This window comes from Nannobrachium achirus (assembly GCF_963921795.1).
Source record: "Nannobrachium achirus genome assembly, chromosome: 4".
NCBI lineage: Eukaryota > Metazoa > Chordata > Actinopteri > Myctophiformes > Myctophidae > Nannobrachium > Nannobrachium achirus.
Window position 1 is genome coordinate 43,928,202 of NC_137813.1, and position 21,533 is coordinate 43,949,734.

General features: G+C 41.6%; 2 protein-coding genes across 4 annotated transcripts in view; one reads left to right on the top strand and one right to left on the bottom strand.

Moving 5' to 3' along the window:
• Window positions 1-6,051, bottom strand: part of shisa9b (shisa family member 9b) — a gene marked incomplete at its 5' end in the record, with an annotated part of 37,482 nt that extends 31,431 nt beyond the window's left edge. Inside the window, one exon of the mRNA XM_080723976.1 lies at window positions 5,546-6,051. Within this exon, the coding sequence (XP_080580102.1) occupies window positions 5,546-6,051 (506 nt within the window). The remainder of the gene's footprint in view (window positions 1-5,545) is intronic.
• Window positions 6,052-15,502: 9,451 nt separating this feature from the next.
• The window catches only part of mrtfbb (myocardin related transcription factor Bb), a 50,419-nt gene continuing 44,388 nt past the window's right edge, over window positions 15,503-21,533 (top strand). For 2 of the 3 annotated variants that reach the window (XM_080725120.1, XM_080725121.1), the window contains exons 1-2: window positions 15,503-15,614; window positions 18,934-19,062. In XM_080725120.1, coding sequence (XP_080581246.1) covers window positions 19,037-19,062 — 26 coding nt within the window. In that variant the 5' untranslated portion in view covers window positions 15,503-15,614; window positions 18,934-19,036. Of the gene's footprint in view, window positions 15,615-18,933; window positions 19,063-21,533 lie in introns of those variants that run through there. The other variant, XM_080725123.1, reaches the window with a different exon arrangement.

A 21,533-nucleotide genomic window follows, 5' to 3' on the forward strand; every position in this document is an offset into this window, starting at 1 on the left:
TTTCTGTAGTGTGATGGGACCCATATGTGGCCGTTCAGAGCGAAAGCTGAAAGTGGTATCTTCGTTTGTAGAGACGGGGAGTCCCAACTTTTGTACGTATTGTAGATCAACAAAGCGGTCTTCGGCCTTGTAGTCGATATAAGAGCTGGAATGGTGAGCGTCTGTCCCTGCCAGGCGAGACAGACAGACAGAGAATCTTTTGAGGGTCTGGGAAGGGACCAGATCATTCACCCAGAGCGGGTGAGTTTACTCATTTTGGTGTCCTGGTAGAGGACACTCTGGGCAGCAAGATTGGACAGGAATTGACAGTGTACACTGAGCTGACACAATATGTACAAAGTTTGTGTAGTCCTCCGCGAGCTCGCTCTCACTCTGGGGTAAACAACCGTTGGAAGTTAAGCTGATTCGGCCTAGTTGCATGGGCTCCTCCCCTGTGGATGTTAGGAAGGTTGGGTTGACGGAACCTCCCGGCGGCGCTTCACTGAGAATTGAGAGAGAGGAGCTGGTTGTGCCTGCTCGTTCCAATTAATACGGGCTGTGAGGATGTATGTGGCATAAACCGCCACCAAGCTAGAGCCGTTGGACAGTTGAGAGAGCTGTCTAAGTTTTGCCCATGGGTGTCGTGGTCACACACACTGTCCTGAACTCTAGCTGTCACAAAAACCTTGCAGTCCTGCAAATAGGCTGTGCAATCCCTCACGACTTCACAAAATCCACCGCCAGGGAGCCCTTCCGGTGGTCAGCTTGGTTATGTAAGCTATGCAGACAGAGGAAGTGGAGTACATGCTGGGCTGGTGGAGGTCAAACACATACTCACGCTGCATGATAGACTCCCAGCAGAGGGTGAATGTTTACTGTCATAGAGGTTCCGGTAGCAAGATGGGAGGACCTCCCGGAGCTCCTGTCGCACTATTAAGATGACCTCTGATGCTTCCGAAAGCATGCAGGAGTGTTGTGCTCGAAACTTGCCCTGTAGGGGGCGTGAAGGTGCCTTCCATGCTGGCTGGGTGCAAGCTACTGTATAGCCAGAGCTTGCAGTAACAGCTAGTATATGTGAGACCCAGGCCCACTGCAAAGAGGAGGTGTCAGACACAAAGGCTGAGATGTGCTGTGGAGCTGTCTCAGAGCACTGATGAAGAACATAGATGTGGAGGCGAGGATGGGCAAGCCGTAACAATTGAATACTGCAAAAATAGATTGGACCTGAAGTCATTTTAATACGGCAGCACTATAGTGTTTATAAACTGCTAAACTGTTTGTGCAATCTGATAATCTAAATGGCGTTTGTTGGAGTGGAGGTTGAATCCTACTTCTTTTGGTTACACAATGGCCTTGCTGCTAGTGCCACCCTTCGATCAAAAATGTCTACTTTTTCTGTTTTAAAGGCACTTTGTATAGCATTTGGTACTTTATCACTTTAAAGCTTTTGTTCTAGTTTACAATATGCAATATACATAAATCACAATATATACTGTACAACCTATGTAAAAACACAACTTAGAAAATGGCAGTGTTACTGTAAGAGAGGCATGACATGGAATTAATTCCCAAACAAAGGTCTAATATTATAATCCTCATTAAAGCCTTTAGGAGCCAGTGTGCGGATAAAGGGGTGACATTGTCGAACAGTCATCATCCTCCCAGCTACAACAAAACTCTACCCAGCCGTGACCAACATTTTATCAACCACATGAGCACGGGCCCACCCCTATCAGAATAAATTCACTTTCAGTCCACCTAAATATAGAAACTCATCTCTAGACTGCTAGAACAGTATGCTGAGTAGTTGTGACCATAGGTCGCAGTTAACTATGAAAACCGTCACATCTTGTCTGTATTTTGTCCGTAACGCCTCATTGTCTATAGCTGCTGACCCGTTGTAACATCACATTGTGACATCACATTCTGTCCTTCTCCCTTGTATGCCCACATATGGAGATCCCTGATCTCCATAAATGTCTATAGCTGACCTATGACATCACATTTTTGTGACGTCACATTCCGTCCTTCGCCCTTGAATGCCCATATATGGACATATTGTGTGAGTCTCATGTTATAACATAAGACATCTATGATGTTATACATCAGTCATATCCACATTTGGGAAAATATTTTGTCCACATTTTGTCCAACTTAAACAACCAGCCGCAACTCGAATCACACTTGCAAATGAATTCCGTCTTGTGTCAATTCTGTCCTGTGCGAGGTCGCTTTTCGCCCTTAGGCGTCTTACTGGTATATACTGTGGTCTAGTACTGGATCAAATTCTGTTTCCAATAGCCATCTTAAATGTACCGGTATACTAATATAATAGTACAGCTTAGGGCACTGATGGCTATTGGAAAGAGAATTTAACTGATCTTGAAAGACAATTTACAGATTATAACAAACACAATTTGGTCAGAGAATATACTAAGTATCATAATAGGCAGAGTTTTATTTTTGTTATGAATTAGTCATAACACAGCCTAATACTGTGTCTGCTCTCTTCAATAGATTATGTTTAATTATTTAACCCTTTGCTATGGCCTGTTTGCTCAGCCAAATGATTTCTCTCTGAACAGACACAGGTTAGTGTAGTCCCTCTCCAGTGTCTCCTCAACGATAAATAATGGCTTATTCAATCAGTGAGCTGAAATTAGGTGTGTGGAATACAAATCATCATCATGTAGTCTTCTCTGAGACAGTGTTTTCCTTAATATATTTACAGTGGCCTGTGTAATTTCTGCTATGGCTGTATTGGAACATTCAACATTCATATTGCCTATATATTTTAGTTAATAAACTTCCTTGATTAGAAATAAATCTAATTAATCACTAAATTTCCCCCGTAACGACTACACCTGCATTATGCTTAATATATGCATTTAATTAAATATTCCAATATTTACATTAATTATGGATAAGCAATATCTAAGTCTTGAAAGATTGTACACTGATGACATTTAGTCTTGATTGTTTTTGATGAGTACTGCATCAGTAGGGGCATTAGTAGTCAAACGCTGTCAGACCCAACACTTCTACATTGGTGCTGATCCCATGCCAACGCTGATAGAGAAGCCAGTCAAAAGCCTTGGACCGTTTGGCAGGCATGTGCAACAAGGGAGAGGAGGCCTTGGTCTTGGAGACAGCAAACCGTCCTTGTCTAAAAGACTCCATCTCAGCGACAAGGTCTTGTCGTGGTCGAGGAGGTGCACCGGAAAGAGTAGGCAGTAATGCGAGCAAAGGCTGTCTCAAGGAAAATAAAACAAGGACAGCGGATGAGTTGGTGTTGGAGTTGAGAATAAAAGGTTATCTTGGAATCAACTGTGGGACATGGAAGCATTTGATGCTGTGAAAGGGAAAAAAGGCTCCTTTAGCAACAGACTGTTACATCTAATTTGCAAAAACGAACGATATAGGAGATCTTTTCTGCCCACAGCTATAAGACTCCTCATCTGGTTGGCTTGACCAGGCCAGTTAGGAGGGGGGGTGTGGGATACACGTTTTTCAGATCTCTATTAGTAATGTTTTGGTTTGGTTTGTCAGTTATTTTGTAACATTTTAACTTGCTTAGATGCATTTCTTTTAGATATTTATTATCATCATGTGTTTTCATTGATGTCTTTATGAGCTGCTGTAACGCTTGAATTTCCCCTCGGGGATCAATAAAGTACCTACCTACCTATTTAGCATACAAGCCACAATATGATGTCCTACCATCCCCTCAGTCAGAACCGCAGCCAATGGTATGGCAAAGACCCCACTTGCCCCCTTTGTCCACCTACAGCAAGCCTAAAGCATATTCAAGTCAGCTGCAAGACATGCCACGGTCTACCCAGAGGAAGTTGGCTGTAGAGGCTTCGTATATACTATAGGCAAGTCAACTACCAGGTTCCTTAAGGACATGGGAATCCGAGGCTAGGCCCAATGTCAAGCCATCACAGCCCTCTCCAGTGCTGCTGAAAGGGCACCTCAGTGGCTCTGGATTAAAAGGAGAAACAACCATCTGGGCTCTGAAATAACACTAAGAACGAGATGACATCAAGTTGAGCGAGGGGTAGAAGCAGTGGCGTCAGTTCAGCAAAAGCTAGGGTATGGCAAAGATGGAAAAAGCATTACATTTTGTATAACACGGTTCTATTGTGAAAATAGCAGATCTACATGCTCACGTTGTGAGCATGTAGATCGGCTATTTTCACGATGTCTGAAAAAAACGAGTTTTGTCAGTTTTTTACACAGGTTTCTACGGTTTCTTGGGCTGGATATGGCAGCCTGGGACGGTTGTTCAAGTGCAGATAAACTTGGCATGTTAGTAAACGTGCCACAATTAACAATAAGCATTGTTCCTGTGCAACTGACTTGCGGAACCTGGGAATATACCATTCTGTCAAGATGGGGAGAATAAAAGTGTGGAGAATAACCTTGTTAAAGTGACCATTTTGTTCAATTTTGCATTTAGTTATTTTACTGCAATTTAACAACATAATAACCAGCACAGATAGACAAAGAGACATTTATGGATTTATATTTAAAAAACTTTAATTTCCCCCCTGGACCCAGGGTATGGCAGCTGCATACCCCTGCCATACCCAATTGACACCCCTGGGTAGTAGAGGTTAGAGTGCAGTCATCAGGCGCAAGCTTGACTCAAGGAGGAGGAAGCCTCTGCCATGCAGAGTCCCAGCACTCTGGATGATAACATCATGTCCTGTACTGTGTTTCTTAAAACAAACTGTATCATGTATGGCACCACTAACAAAATATTTAATGAACTTCAATACGAACCTCTGCTCACCAGTAGCCTACAGTACCTGCTCCAGTGCTCCTGAGACTGAGACCACTGCGCACACCCAACCAGTCCTCCACAACCTCTACTGGCTTCTGGTCAAACACAGGATAAAGTTCTAAACCCATCTCACCACCTATAAAGGCTGGGAAAGGCCAAAACACTCTCTCCGCTTATAAGTTCCACAAGTTGAATGTGAATTTCATCCATAGTGACGATAACACATAGTAAAGTGTGATTCACATCAGATTCACATCAGACAATGATTTGAATGCCTAAAAATAACAAGATGCTCAATATTAAATTCAATGTCTGATCCTCCATCTGAGTGCCTCTAAATTCTGTATCATAGTGCTGCAGTTATTCACCTGACCTGACACCAGATGAACTGCAAAAGCAATACTTATCTTATGGAAATGGAAACCTCACTCATCCTTTAGTGAGTCACTGGTTGGGAAATACATAGGCCTACGTTATTTTAGAGTCTACTCTTGTCTGTTCCATTTACACAAATAATTTCCATAACAAGCTTTTATTCCCACAGGTGTACAGTATGTTCACAAGTAGGCTATATGCAACCAGAGCCTTCAATTCAAAATAGAATTTGACTTGAGCCTAATTAGGCTAGCCTATTTAGGAAACACTTGGGAACAACAAAAAAGCTACTTTGCAATGCATGCCCCCCCACAAAGCTGGTCCAGCTCACATGCATGCACCACTGTTGCTATAGGCCTAGTGTAGAAAAACTATAGCCTACTACTTCTGTGTATAGCCTACCTTGACATGTTTTGTCTGTGTGGTCGGTGGGACTTCTCCAGACCCATTTTAGTGAAAATCCCGACCAGTGCCATCACAGCCACGATCCCACACACGACATACACAATGAGGTTGGATTTATCCTTTGAGCTCAGCCCGGGCACCACCGTCTCCGCTATCTTTGGCGGAGGTACGCCCGTCGTTATCCACGGCGGGGTGTCATAGTTCCCGCAGTTTGTTTGGTCCAGCCGGGAGCTGTGGAATGCGCAGCAGAACCTGAATCCACAGGTCCCGCAGCAGTACAGGTAGCTCCCCGTCCTGCAGACGAAAGGGGGGTCCCACTGGCCCATCACGTCGTAGTAGCCGCGGCATGTCTCTTCCGTGACGTTGTTCTCTCCAGCCTTGGAGACGTTGAGCGAAGCCGTCAGAAGGCTGTCCGACGTCTGACCCGGCAGCTCACCTTTCCCTTCGCACACCAGAACTTTGACCAGAAAGTAACCGAGCAACAGTTGTGCGCCTCTCATCATCGCGAAAACACACTTGGAGTCGTCGTCGCCGGTCCACTTCTTCTTGCGCCGAAGGACGAGGTGTGATGATGATGATGACGAGCCGCACTCAATCCGCTCATGAGTCCGCTGGCTGCAGCATCAGCATCATCCACCAGAGATGATCGAGTATCCTCCTGATTGCCGCAACTTCCACGCGCATTGTCTGTGAGCTGACCGCGTATACGTGCGTAACGGTGAGATGTATGAATAAATCCGTTAAAACGTGGCCAAACTTTCCACAGTGGTTACTAACAAGTAACAACTACGAATGCCAGAACTAACTAACTACGCTTAGTTCGTTAGTTTGGCATGGCATCCCTGTGAGGTGTGAGGTATTGTCACTTTCCTGATCCCTTATTGGATGCTTGCCTTGCTTCACTCTAGGAATTGTGACAAACGGAACAGACTCGGACTGCACAACAACAATAAAGAAAGGAGACCAGCTTGTGCGTGCGTGTAGCCCAGAGAGAGAGAGAGAGAGGGGGGGGGGGGGGGGGGTAGGGGGAGAGAGAGAGAGAGAGAGAGAGAGAGAGAGATAGAAAGAGGGGGGGGGGTGGAGAAGGGGCAGTTAGGCTAATTAATGACCTTGTTAATGACCTTGACCTTGTACCAGTGAACTGCACCGTCATGAAACTACCTTATCCTATGCAAACAATAAAGTCTTCAATCAATCAAATAATCTGTCTCGGAATTGTAACTTTTACATGGTGTAAGATTAACAATTTTTCATGTACACCATAGTCTTTCTTTGTCAGACAAAAACACAAACACAATTTGTTTGTAGGCTACCACTGATTGTTATTATTTATTACAATGTTATTTGGTCAAATCTGTAGTAGCCAGCCTAATAGATATCATCTACATTTGGAGTGATTGTATTTGGTCTCCCTGCTTGAGATATTTAGATCCTGTGTCTGGTTTGACATATTCTGGTTATAGCCTCATGTCTGAGGGTCAAAATTCTGCTTCTCCCCTGAGCAAGCAGGCAGGCAGTGTATAGGCACCATTAGCTGCAGTCAGTCCACAAATGAGTTCCGACCCATGTGTTTGGGAACCATTGCCATATGTGTGTGCATGACCCTTCCAGCTCCAATATCAGAGATCCTGCACTTAATCCTGAACTGTCATTCATTATTCTGTGTATTCTGCAAAGTGTGATTGTTAATGTTAATGTGGGAATTAGCCTATGTTTGTTTAAGATAAATAAAAAATAAAAAAGGAGATCCGGGCGGTTTAAAAAGAGGGAACAACCTTTATTATGCCAACATGTTTTGACCTCACTCGGTCTTCATCAGGGCTCATAGCCTATATATACAGTATATGTTCAGCCAGAGGAAGAAGAGAAAGGGTGAATTCTGTGGAGTTGATTGTTCCAACACTGAGAACACATGGTTGGATAGTCTTTGAACAGATACGGATGCTCACAGCCTAAACTATGTTCGTGTTGAAATCTATGTGGTTGCTTTTCACTGTCTTCCCTTGTGAATCCGATTCCTTCGTGAGAGGACTTAATAGCCCAAGCTCTGCAATGTGACATTAGGTTGACAGTCAATTATTGTAGCCATGTATGAAACTGATTGATTTCAGTGAATATTAATTCATACATTTGACATAGTTGTCATTGCCCGATTTGAAAGAAATATTAAAGAATTGAGGTCTTTGGCCTGCTGTCAGCACACAAGAATTATGATACGGCTGGACCTTTAGTATAATGGGATTAGATGCGGACACACACACACACACACACACACACACACACACACACACACACACACACACACACCACACCACACACACACACACACACACACACACACACACACACACACACACACACACACACACACACACACACATACACACACACACACACTGGAATGAAAACATGATCTCCTGGTGGACATAATGAAAGCTCAATACGCTTGCCATGCAAGTTTATTTGAGAATCAATATAGGCATATAAAGCAACAGCTTAATTAACTTCGTCTGATTTTTCATTTCCATGAGGCTGAGGTGTTTTGCTCTGATTAACTGGACTGTTGGTTCATGTCAGTTAAGTGGGATGTTTACATTCTGAATCACTCATACTAGCATTAATAACACATCTTGTACATGAGCTCTCATTCTCATTACATCTTATACAGTCTAATTAGTCCGAATTAAGCAGTAGAGCTGTATGCTAATCAAGCATGCAGCCTGATCAGAGTCTAATGAGGAATAAGTGTTGATTATTAGCGTGTCACACTTGAACTGGACATTGATTATCCTCCCCCCTGAAGTTTGAGCAGGGACGTGCTGGGCCCCTGATTCAGCCCGGGAAAAAGAGTTGTAGAGGCCTTCATTGCGCGCTATGGAGAGAGATCTCTCTATAGCGCTGCTGCTACTCAAAGATTTGCCATTTCAGATCATGACAAGTGACAAGCCAGTGGGCCAATTACATGAGTTATATTTCGTCATTGTCGGGTGGAAACCTTGTATGTCCAAAACCGTTTGTTTTGTATTTATCATTTTTTAAATCATTTAAACTAGTGAAAACAGCCGATCTACAAGCACACAACGCCTCGCACCGCGAGGCGTTGTGTGTGGACTGGCCGGGAATGAACCGGCCGTTCGGGAGTTGTCCCGCTTTTCCCAATGGCCAGCACGTCCCTGAGTTTGAGTTTATCAGAACATTAAAGCGGCACTATATGTAACTTTCCTCTTCCCTGGATTTCTTGCAAGTGCATTTTTACCATTGGGCTAATAGAGACTGCCAGCTCTCTCAGGGGATACATTGAATGTTGACCCTCAGGTCAAAGTTTTTGTCAGATCCTGTGTTTTTTTGACACAGTCGAATGTCTCAATAGAAGAGCAGGGAGATACAACATTCAACCACCCCAAACAAGCATGAAAAAGGGTCTGAGTGATTAAATTGTGATACTGAGGGCTGCATGATCGCCACTCTCCTGCAGGTGCCAAAGATCTGCACAATTTCTTGCGTTGTCTAATGCCATATACTGTAGGCGGGAGCAGGTGGCCAGACAAGAGTGCAGCAATTCTGGTCTGACTGAGAGAGCCTAATTTAGAGGACCTCTACAAGGGGTCTAGAATTATTGAATGCTTTAACCAGTGAAAAATAGCAGATATACAAGCTCACAGCGCGGCACCGAGTGCCGCGCTGCAAGCTTGTAGATCTGCTATTTCTGAAAAAGTCGTGAAAATGTGTGCAAATCTTTGAATATATGTATTTTCAAAGCGAACGTTTGTGACTCAAATTTTGCTTCTGGGTGGTCCCTGGAACTAAATATTTTGAGATGGGGGTCCGTGGCCAAATACATATAATTTTGGGGGTCCTTCACATGAAAAGGTTTGAGAACCACTGACATAGTAGTCTCTCAAGAACAGACTAACTGAGCTCCAGTTAAGTGAAAAGGACCTTTTCTTTGACGATGGCTGGCCAGATTGCTGACATAGAAACATAGGTTTTTCAAAAAATCGTAGAAGGATTCAAAAGACACTCATAGAATCGGGTCAAAATTCGAATTTTCACGATTAAAAAAAAAATAGCAGATCTACAAGCTCGCAGCGCGGCACTCGGTGCCGCGCTGTGAGCTTGTATATCTAGTTAAAGCATAAAATAATAATACACAAAATTATAGTGTACCCGTTCTGAATGGGTTAATGCACTACCTTCCTTCCTGCTATTTCTTGAATAATTCCTCACAAAGATGTCTGTGTCGAGGCTGATCGGCACATGAAAATGAGTGTTAATTTCAGTGTACAAAGGTAACCAAATGGGCCAATAGGAGTGGATAAATTGCCACTAATGGGTTTACTCTGTGCTGTTTACTGGCTTGTCATGCATGAAGAAAACAATCATACCCGACCTGCATGGACATATTATATATCACATGATCATCCACACCGGAAGTATTCAAAAGTACAAATCACAAAGTAAATGTTCTTGTAAATATCAATGCATTGCTGTATGCATTCAGAAGTTACGTTTCAAAAAATGTGAAAATAGCATATCTATGGGGCTGTTAAAGGGCCACTTCACCTCTGAGACAACCCTATCTTATTTTATTGTTGTTTGGGACACGATCAACACAATCCTGAGTTATTTTTTGTGTTCAATCTGCTTTTTGAGATATTTTAGTATTTCAGCATGTACTAGTGATGCATTTAGCATCATATGATGCAAAACGCATCACTGATGATGCAAAATGCATCACTGTATGCTGAAATACTAAAATATCTAAAAACACAGATTGAACACAAAAAATAACTCAGGATTGTGTTGATCGTGTCCCAAACAAGAATAAAATAAGATAGGGTTGTCCCAGAGGTGAAGTGGGCCTTTAAGTCTGACATCATTTTGTAGGCAGAGGAGAACTCTGCCCCCAGCGGCCGTGAATCTTTTTACTATTTTTACTATTTACTAATTTTTCTTCTCTTTGTTGTTGAAAGGAAAGTGGTAGAATTATACTTTAGTCGTTATTTTTGTCTCGGATCTGTTGAAATAGCGAGGGACAGATATTGATAATAAATCTGCTTGCAAGTCTGACTACAAAATGATGTCATGGCTTAAAAGCCCCATAAGCTCACAACATACAGTAGCGCATGGTGAATTTGTAGATCAGCTATTTTCAAGTAAATGTACCGGTAGTTACTCTCCAACCCCGAGTCCCAAGGAGTCTATGTTTATAGGAAAGTGTGTATATTTATGTATTTTCAAATTATCATCATAACATCAAATTTTTCCTGGATTTGTCCTTTAGTCATAAATGTGTATCATGATTAACACAATGACATAATATTTAATTTAATTTAATTCAAATGTGCTTTATTGGCATAAAATACATAATAATGACTTAAGTGTATCTTAATGGATGCACTGTTCATATTTAGTTCCTGTATTTATTGTACCTCCGTGAAGTTGGCACCCCATATGATGAAAACATATATAAAAATGGTGTCATTCTTTAGTGCTGGATTTGTGCTGAATTGTGCCGTAAATTTCATAATTTGTGCTGGTATCATTTTTGAGATATTTCAAGTTATAGTTTTGCTGAGCCTTGCACCCCCAATTTTTTGGCTCCAAATCGGAAAAAGGGGTATCATTCTTTAGTGCTAGATGTGCTCTAATTTGTGCTGTTGAAATCATCAATTGTGTTTTTATATATATTTATATATATAAATATTTATATGGTTATGAATTAGCAGATTTATCAGCATTACAGTGGTGTGGCCTACAGAGGGCGATGGAGAGCAGCAGTGCTTAATAGTAGAACATAGGAGCAGAACAGTGGTGTTAGAATAACTAAAAAATGATACCAGCACAAATTATAAAATTGACAGCACAATTCAGCAATCAGCACAAATTCAGCACTAAAGATGGGGTGCCAACTTCACAGAGGTAATTTGTGAGGGGTGAGGGCCTGAGGGGGGTGGTGATTGAGGGCCGCTATACATTCCAGCTCCTTGGCTCCACGGACAGCTCCACACCTACTCAGCTGCCTTCCATTAGAGGCCATCTTCTTAAAAGCTGAGTAGAGCTGCCCTGTGCCCTCGGTGTGTGTGTGTGCGTGTGTGTGTGTGTGCGTGCGTGCGTGCGTGTGTGTGGCAACAGCAGAGAGAAGAGCTGTCTTATGGGAGACCGAACTACGAAGCCGAACAGCTGCCTCGGCCAAGTCAGGTTACATTTTGTTAAGACAGTATAGCTCCAGAGTGAACCAGTATTATTTGTGTTTCAAGTCTATTGTTTTATTTCTGTTTTCTGAATAAAAGCCCCTGGCCATTGTCCAGTGGGGAACTGTAATTCCCCCCTGACGGTTACACATCTCCATTCAGAAACATTGCCATTCAGAAGATTGACTTCCATTATTCTAAATGGAGGTGTCACCTAAACCTAACCTTAACCCTAACCCTAACCTCAGTGGGAGGGCTGCTCTCCATTCCGACATGTCTCCATTCCGACATTGACTTCATATTGTCGGAGTGGCAACACTTCCATAGAGGTTAGGGTTAGGTATAGGGTTAGTGTCGGAATGGAGACATGTAATTCTTCAGTGGGGGTATTTCTGAATGGGGATGTTCCTAAGTGGGGGTGTTTCTGAATGGAGGTCTGCCCCCTAAATGGAGTAACAAGTAGGCAACAGGAAGGTTTGGTGGAAGGAGTAGTGTGGATCACAGACACAGTCAGGCCACATGGCGGGTTTCCATTCCGAAACATCCCCATTCCGAAACCAGGCCCCATTCCATTCGGTTAAATCGGACTTGGGCAGTGAGAGGGACCTGTTACGATTGCAAAGAGTCTGAAACGTACTATAAATTACTGTTTAGGCATAGTTCTTTTGATTAAATGTCATCCATTAAAAATGTGGCAATTGATCAATTTACTTCTCACTCGATAAAGAGGAGAAGAAGCTCTATAGAGAAGTGGGTACTTAATGTTCAACTAAATAAAGTCAAAACAGTGAAAAGTGTTTGGTAATAGCATAATGCTTGGCCTTTCATCACTTAAGGACCTCAAATTATAATATGAGGTCTATTGACCCAGAGGCTTTCAGCTTTCAGGAAGTAACCAATAATACGCAGGGAAGACATAATTTTGCATATTATAACCACACCTGGGGGTCTAATCGAGACTCGAGTAATGTTAAAGGTGATACACCATGCATTTAAAAAGTATTTATGTCATATTGTTTTTGTCCCAAAAACGTTTTTCAAAAGGTTTGAGGCTAAATTACCACTCCTGAATAGAGAGCCTCTCTCATTTTTGAATGGCTCTCAGAGCATTTTCAGCTGCAGTACCACCTTTGGCCTGAACTGCACCAACCCCCCAAAATCGGCCGTCGATGACGTCAGCGACGTCAGCAAATCTAGACAGCTTGTTTTGAGAACCCGTGGGATGCTTTTAACCTCCGCCTTCCCAAAACCAGAGAAAGACACAACGGTTAGAAATGGGACTTTGTGAGGATAGAAGGTGCTATAGTGGGACCCCAAAAAAAGGTTTTAAAATAGGAAAAGTGAAATTTCATGGTGTATCACCTTTAACTCCATAAACACATACAAAACTGAAAAAGTACAAAACCATGGCACCACCTCTTTAAGTAAAACATCTAACACTTCTTCCATGGTTGTGTGACATTTGGAAAAAGTCTGTAGAGCTATGGACAATCAGTGGGAGGTTTGGCAGTATGGCAAAGCTTTGTTGGGTCTCAGCTGTGTAATGTAACACGACGCACAACTCTTCGATCGGGCCTATTTACAGCCCACACTTGGCACAGGCAAAACTGATCTCCCAAATTAAACTCTGGGAGAAATTGGCAGTGGTGCACGCATGACACAGCAGACAATTGGCTGGCTCACTCCTCAAAACCGGGGATACAGATTTGACCTTCGTTTAGCAAATTGACCTTCTACAAGCACATCTAGAACATTGGATCTCAAAGTGGGGTCCATAGGTTCAGGGCTGTATTAACCATTGGGCCAGTGGGGCCGTTGCCAGGGGCCCTTGGCTCTTAGGGGCCCTTGGGGGAACTGGGCCACGTGGTCATTAACAATTTACTAAAGTTAAATGTATAGGTTAATTAAAAATCAAATGTGTGGGGCCCTCCTCTGTTGTCTATAGGTGCTTTCTTTGCCCACAGATGATCATCATGGCTTAAAATCTGAGCTGGGTAGTGTGAGTCGGGAGGGAGGGGGGGTTATAGTGGAGGGTCGGGGGGGCCCTATAGAATTATAGGCCAGGGACCCTCACTGGGGTTAATCCGTCCCTGCATAGGTTCCAGAGAGGGGGTCAGCAGTAAAATGAGAAACAGTTTCTATTTGGCTATATAATGTATACTATTCAAAAGTTGCTCACACTTCAACCCGTCGTGAGCTATCTGAGCTTGTCATTTATATTCCAACTGTCTAACACATAGCCTATTTGTCTAACATACTGGCATATTCTGATTTTTGAAGCGGTGAAAACCGCTTCCTATGAGTGGCTTTGTGTTTATCACGCCCATATATGGTCATTTTAGTCCAGAATGAACAGGCTTTTTCAAAAACAGAATGTCCGTTTAATTACCATATATGGTGATCTCAGTCCAGAATGAACAGGGTTTTTCAAAAACACAATGTATGTCACCTCATGTCCATATATGGTCACTCCAGGCCAGAATGAACAGGTTTTTCCTGTCCCGTACATGCAAAATATCAGTCCAGAATGAATAGGCTTTTTCAAAAAGCAAAATGTGTGTCCCATGTCTTGTCCATATATGGTCATTTCAGTTCAGAATGAATAGGCTTTATCTGTCCTGTACGTCCAGAATATGTGCAAAAGCAAAGGCACAATAAGAATATACAGATGCTAACAGAATGGTAAAAAGGAGCATTAAGGCAGACAAGAGTAAATACATTGAAAATCTAGCAGAAGTTGAAACATTTAGTAGGCCACAAAGATAACAGAAACTGAAATAATTATAGAGGGATGCAGTTGACAAACAACTAAGAGACCAGCAAGCAGGACTTTTTATAACCTATTATACCGGCTGTCATACCGGCTCTCCAGACAATTCTATACTAAGATTCACCGCTTCACTTCGAACCGAGGTTTGATTTTTATTATCTTATTTTATTTTTATGGAATATTTTATGCATATTATTATTATTATTTATTGTTATCCACACTGTTGAGAAGCTTGAAATACAATAACTTTAATGCTGCCGCAGGAACAAGTGCCTGGAGATAGGTCACCAAGTACATCCTTAGATCCACTAGATGGCAGTCTTGTACAAACAAAAAATAACTTTGCAGCAATATTCAGATGCAATTGATTACATTGTTAAGGAACCAATGTACTCACCTACAAAACAGTTTTCTTTTATTTAGTTCAACCTGTGCTGGATCACTAGAGAGCAAAGGGACTCTATCACAAGATGTCAACCCAGTTGAACACATAGTGTATTTTGGACAGACATGAGTTAACTCTCGACCCAGTCTCCATCACCAAGGTTTTGTTCAGAGACTTGCTGAGCTGTTCTGGTGTGTGACCCAACACTTTGGTGGACAAGGTAGGCCTATAACCTCAGTAGGCCAAAGTAGGCATAGATATAATCCCGGTAAAAGAAAAAGAATACATTCAAAAGTAGGCCAGCTTGCATGTTAAAACGCTCAACAAAAGTAAAATGACAACATGTGCATCCTCCTGACATGTTGTGAGCTTGTAGATCTGCTTCACTATAATTGAAATGGGGCTTAAGTGGTTTATTTATAGTCTAACAACTAGGCTAATGTCAGTGCAGTGAGTCCACCACTGACCAAGTTCACCATAATATGACACTTTAAGGTGGTTGGTGTTTTCTTTCATTTGTCTCCCATCTGTTACACGAAGGGTTAATTTAAATTACATCATTCCTCAGCCCAGCCACTGAGCTTGCAGCCATCTTTTTCCAACACCAACTCCAGAGGGAAGTTGAAGTTTGTCAATTCGTCTTTGAAGACGAGCGCAGTGACGTCAGCAGCAGCTGCTTTAAATTAATTTCTGTCAACAATGGCGTAGATCTATAAGGTAAGGCTTGGCAAAAAAAAACACACGTAGCCTACTTTCATTTTCATAGCTGCTACATTGCGCTGGTGATATAATTATATTGCAATCATTAATATTAAAGCTGCGGTTACTTAGATAATAGAATTAGACTATCATATTCAGTGCAGCTCTCTTGGCAAGAAATCAAAGATACGTTTTAAAGTTCGAATCCGCTGAAAAGACATTTAAGATGCATTGATAACTCGGGAAGCTGTATGAGCTCTGTCCATTGTCGTTCGCAGTGCTGAAAAAAGTAATCAAATTACTTAAGTAAAATTATCAATAGCCTACTGCATAGCAGAGTAGGCTACTGTCACAAGTAAAAGTACGGAATTCAAAATTTACTTGAGTAAAAGTACAAATATTGCTATCAAAATGTGCGAGGAAAAAAGTACCTGAAGAATGTTCCATTTCAAGTTTTCAAATTTATGAAACAAATCTATTGAAAATAGCAGATCTACAAGCTTAGCTGGGCTATTTTCAAATGGCCAAAATGTGTACAGTAGCCTGACTGAAGTTAATGTAGACCTATGTTTTGTAATAATCAAGATCTACAACTATATTTTTCAAATACATGTTGTGGAATAAAGGTACAACATTTGGATCCGAGATGTAGTGGAGAAAAAGTATTGGAATTACTCCAGTAAAGTACAAATAACTCAAAAGTACAGTAGCCTTCTTAAGTATATGTAGGCCTACTTTACTTTACACCACTGGTCTTACAACACAGTAAAGGCCTGTAGGCTATATTATATTTGGGAAATGTTTCATTTTGTTTTAGCCAGTTTTGTAGCCTATCTGTCATGGTGGCAGGTACAGTATAGGCTACACTTTTGCATACATGCAATTTGCACATTGTTTGTGCAGTTGGGCAGAAATAGAATGCTTGATTGATTGAATACTTTATTACACAGAAATGAATAACATTATGTGAAATAACATTATTTTAATTATTTTAACTTATTGCAAAGTAATAGAATATAAGGTCAGTAGCCTAGTGTGTGTGTGTGTGTGTGTGTGTGTGTGTGTGTGTGTGTGTGTGTGTGTGTGTGTGTGTGTGTGTGTGTGTGTGTGTGTGTGTGTGTGTGTGTGTGCGTGCGTGCGTGCGTGCGTGCGTGCGTGCGTGCGTGTGCTATACCATATTTCATGCATGCAGACACCTGACCAATATCCCAAACCAGAATATTTATCTGTGCATGCCTACATGTCACCAAGGTCCACTGGTTCAGCTCCATTGTTAGTGTCCCACTATGTGGTGTGTAGCTTACATTATGGTGTAGGGCAGACCTATCTGTTTACTCAGCTCATGCTTACAACTGGACATAGATTGATTGATTGATTGATTGAAGGCTTTATTAGAAGTTTGCATAGGAAAATGTACAGATTCATGACGGTACAGTTCACTGGTACAAGGTCTACTAAAAGGAGATCCATGAAAAGACTAAGCTTATTTCAACAGGAAACCATTTAAGTATCTCATATAACATTGAATGACAGACAAATAGAACACAGTACTATGCAGTAGATATGTAAAGAAAAAGGGGGAAAAAAAGAAAAGAAAACAGTAAATCTAAACAAACAGTAAGTATATATACAAGGAATATACAGTAAATCTAAACAGACAGTAAGTATGTACAAGGAATATACAAGTATACAAGTATATACAAGGAAGGGGCAGGGAGGGTAGGGTTGGGCTAGGTTTTTTACCAGTTGCGAACGGCTGCTGCCTGTAAGTGGTTTTTCAGGGCAATTTTAAAGGATGCTAATGATCCACACTCCTTTATGGCCTTCGGTAAGGCATTCCACATTTTTGTGGTATAGCAGAAGAACGAGTTCGACCCTTTCTTTGAGTTGACTCTGGGTTGAACGTGATCTGTGGCACTGCCTCTGGTGTTGTAATTATGGACATCCTTAACGTTTATAAAGTATTTTGACAGGTACTTGGGTATCATAGTGGTGTAGTGTATCTTGTACACCAGGCCCATTGCAAGTTGCTGTACTCTGTCATCTACTCTGAGCCACCCCACTCTTAACTGGTGAGTAGCGGTGAGGTGAGTCTGATAGGGAAGGTTAAGCAGGACCCTAATTAGTTTATTTTGAGGTACTATTTGATAGAGAAAGGGATTTGCACAAATGGAATGACCTACTGTATAGAATAGAATAGGAATAAGATGACCTGAGTTGAAAGGGTAGAGAGGCCTTCTGGGTAACAGATAGGGTTGGGACTTGGGATCCAGAACCGGAGGAATTGGATCAAACATTGGTTCTCAAACTTTTTTTAATTTTAAGGACCACCATAACTCTGAGAGTGTACAAATGGAATCAAATGGACCCATAAGGGTCCATTTGTTTCCATGAGTAGACTCTCAGAGTTATAGACCTGTAAGGGTCCATTTGGACCCAGAGGGTCCCGGGACCTCCCTTTGAGGGTCACTACAATAATATGTATGCAATGCAAAAATAAAATATATAAAATAAAATAAGAAAGTTTAGGAATCATGATAATGGAATAGTTAAGGAACGGGAATCGTTAAAATCCCAAAGGGTCCCAACCAACCCTAGAAACAGAAGGTCTCCTATAGTTACGTCAAAGTGTCCCGGAGCACTTATCATGATTCATGACCATCTGAGCAGACATCAACTGGGTGCAGCTGAAACTGAATTTACACCACGGGAATAAGAAAGATCTACCTTTACTTTTTAGCCTGACTTGGACTGGGTTCAAAAATCAATCAGCAAAATAACTTGTATACACTTGTACACAATATATTAAATATCTATTGTATGTATACAGCCAATGTAGAAGTGACTGTCTACAGTTGTTACTGGATACCTGTGGTATGATACTGTGATTCCAAAATGTCTATTATGTTGTGGTAGGGGTTGTAATGTCAAATTCCTAAGCTGCAAATGATGTGGTTTGCCTTTTTTTCTTTTTCTTTTTCTGTTATAATTGTCCAGAAGCTTACTTGAAAGATGTGACAAGTGACAACACAGATGTGACACAATGTTTTCACCAAAGAACACGTACACACACACACACACACACACACACACACACACACACACACACACACACACACACACGCGTATAATATTTCTCGCCCCCAGTCCTATTATCAGAGTAACCCCAATTAATTGCATCGTGTATCTTTTTGAGGAGGAATATATTATGTAATCTGGATTAAGTGCTCTCCCAGGAACCTTTGACCGCGGTGGCCCGTGATGCACATCATCCAATGTGGGTGTGGGATTTAGAGCTGAGCGCTTCAGGCCTGAGTAAATACTGGATCCATTACAGGCACGGCTGTGACTGATGGAGGAAGGAAACGTCTGTAATCAGCCTGGCTTCGCTGTTTCCCATGGTCTGACACAGGAAGTCCACTCCTGGGACATGACAGTGGATGGATAGAGGAAGCCAAAACCAGAGGTATTGGGCTAGGCTTTTTAATGTAGTTGTTGTCATTATGATATTCATTCAGTTGACTTGACTTTAAAACCCAACTGAAGAAATCTGTCTCCACTTAAAGGGTTATTTCACTTTCAAACATCATGTTTGGGGTAATCGGGATTTGTGAGCACAGACAGATTTTATTAATTTTAACCTTTTTAGGACAAAAATGGAGTACAAGGACAACTTTGTTTTTTTACAACAACAGTTCATATTTTAGATTGTAATTAGAGAAAAGAAAAGATTAATGTTAAAATGTTTTCATTTACTGCTTTCTATTGTTTTAGTGATTTTAATATTTTGATTTCAGTGGGTGCATGCAGGGGGCATGCGTACAAGTGACTAAATATGTCTTTTTAGACACAATAAGCAGGAAATGTCTTTGTTACTATTTACACCAACCCCCATAAGTCACATCTGCCCATGAAAGATTGCGGTGCATCTTGGGAATGGGCTTATTGTGTCTAAAAATACATATTTAGCCACTTGCATGCCTGCCCCCAACCTGGGGGCAAAAATGACTAAAACAATAGAAAGAAGTAAATGAAAACATTTTAACACTCATCTTTTCTTTTCTCTAATGACTATCTAAAATATTGTTGTAAAACAAAGTTGTCCTTTAACCATGATATTCATTGAAAAGTCCTTGGTTCTGGTGACTGATATTGTCCTTCTAATGTGTGAGAAGGACAATATCACAGTAATTGTTAATTCCTTTTTTCATATTGTTCCAAATAATTATAAAAAAAAATGTAATAATGAAAAGTATTATTATCACGTCGTGCTGTGCTATGAGCATAAAGCTTTTTTTAAGATTTGTTTTTGGGTTATGCCTTTATTGATAGGACAGTAGACTAACAGGAAACGGGGAGAGAGATGGGGAGTGACACGCAGCAAAGGTCGTCGGGATCGGGACTCAAACCCGTGACGTGCTGTCAGGCATGAGAGCCTACTGTATGTGGTATGCGCCTGGACCGGTAGACCAGCAGGTGCCCCCTTTTTGAAAGCAGTGTGTCGCAGCTTGTAGATCACCTATCTTCAATATTCGTGTACACCACCAATGTACAACAAAGTATATGCAGAGTTAAGTGTTTAATCAGACTAATCAATGTATCTATTACACGTTTCATTGATATATAATTGATATATGGTCAGTCACAAAACTTTAATTCTGCCTATGCGGCGGATTCTGCCAATACTTTTCAATGGGAAAGGAGAATCCGCCCGCATAGGCAGAATTAAAGTTAGGTGTGACCGCACCCATAGTCAGTTTTTGGTTGTAAATATCGGTTTGGGCATATTTTCGGGTAATTGCCCAGCCCTATACGTGACTGCATAGTGTTCTTCTGTGCTTCTTTTCAGTGTGGAGGCTATTATTCATATTCAATTTAAATTGTTTATTTAGACTGAGCTGGTCTTTCTTGACTGCAGCACTGCTCCTAACCCACAGAGTCTGGACATGTGCAGAGCGAAGGAGCTTGATGGGTCCCTTGTGGGCCAGACTGTGTTTTCTCTGCCCACTCTCGTATCCGTCCGTCTTGAGGACAGAGGCTGCGGTTACAATGTTGTTGTTACCTGTTATTCCAGTGAACAAATGTTTTCCCTAATCCTTTCTGGGGACACTCACTCAACCATTATGTAAAGCCACTAAAGCCAAAAAAAGGATTGTCCATGTATATACTGTGTAAGCTGCAATGTGTGTGTGTGTGTGTGTGTGTGTGTGTGTGTGTGTGTGTGTGTGTGTGTGTGTGTGTGTGTGTGTGTGTGTGTGTGTGTGTGTGTGTGTGTGTGTGTGTGTGTGTGTATATATATTGACCGAAACATGATGCTGAATTAGACATTACAACCCCCACGGAATCAACTAAACATCTGCAATTGTTGTTCTAGGATTCCAAAACCGAGAATGTGTGTGATATGCCAATATTCAGCCAACCGATTCATCGCTCAGGCTCTAAATTATTTTTACTGTATTTGTATCAATGTTTTGAATAACTTGAATTTCGTTTTACATTTTCTCTTGATGTGCGTGCTAAAGCTGGTTATTATCTTTACGACACGATTGCTTCAACAAAATAGGGTTCTATTTCAGTTCTGTTGAAGATCCTTTGGGATCGAAACGTTGTACTGTAGTAATAAACAGTCAGTGGGGAGCAAATAACAGTGTGCAGGCTTTAGGTTTTTTTTAATCTTTATTCTATTTTAAGTTCCATGGATACCCCTGCCTGTGCCTGATGGAGTGGGGGCCATTCACAGAGCAAAGAACTACAGAATCTCAGTCTGCGCTGCCCCACCGTTCTCTGTGATACTAGACAAAAACAGATACTCCCTCTGGCTCCCAGATCCAGTCTCAGCAAGCATGCCAATGAGCAAGCAAGAAGTTATTTCTGTCTGTGGTCTAGCCGCCCCTCATCCACTCACCCCCTGCCAAGCTCCACGCTGGCCATGCCCCA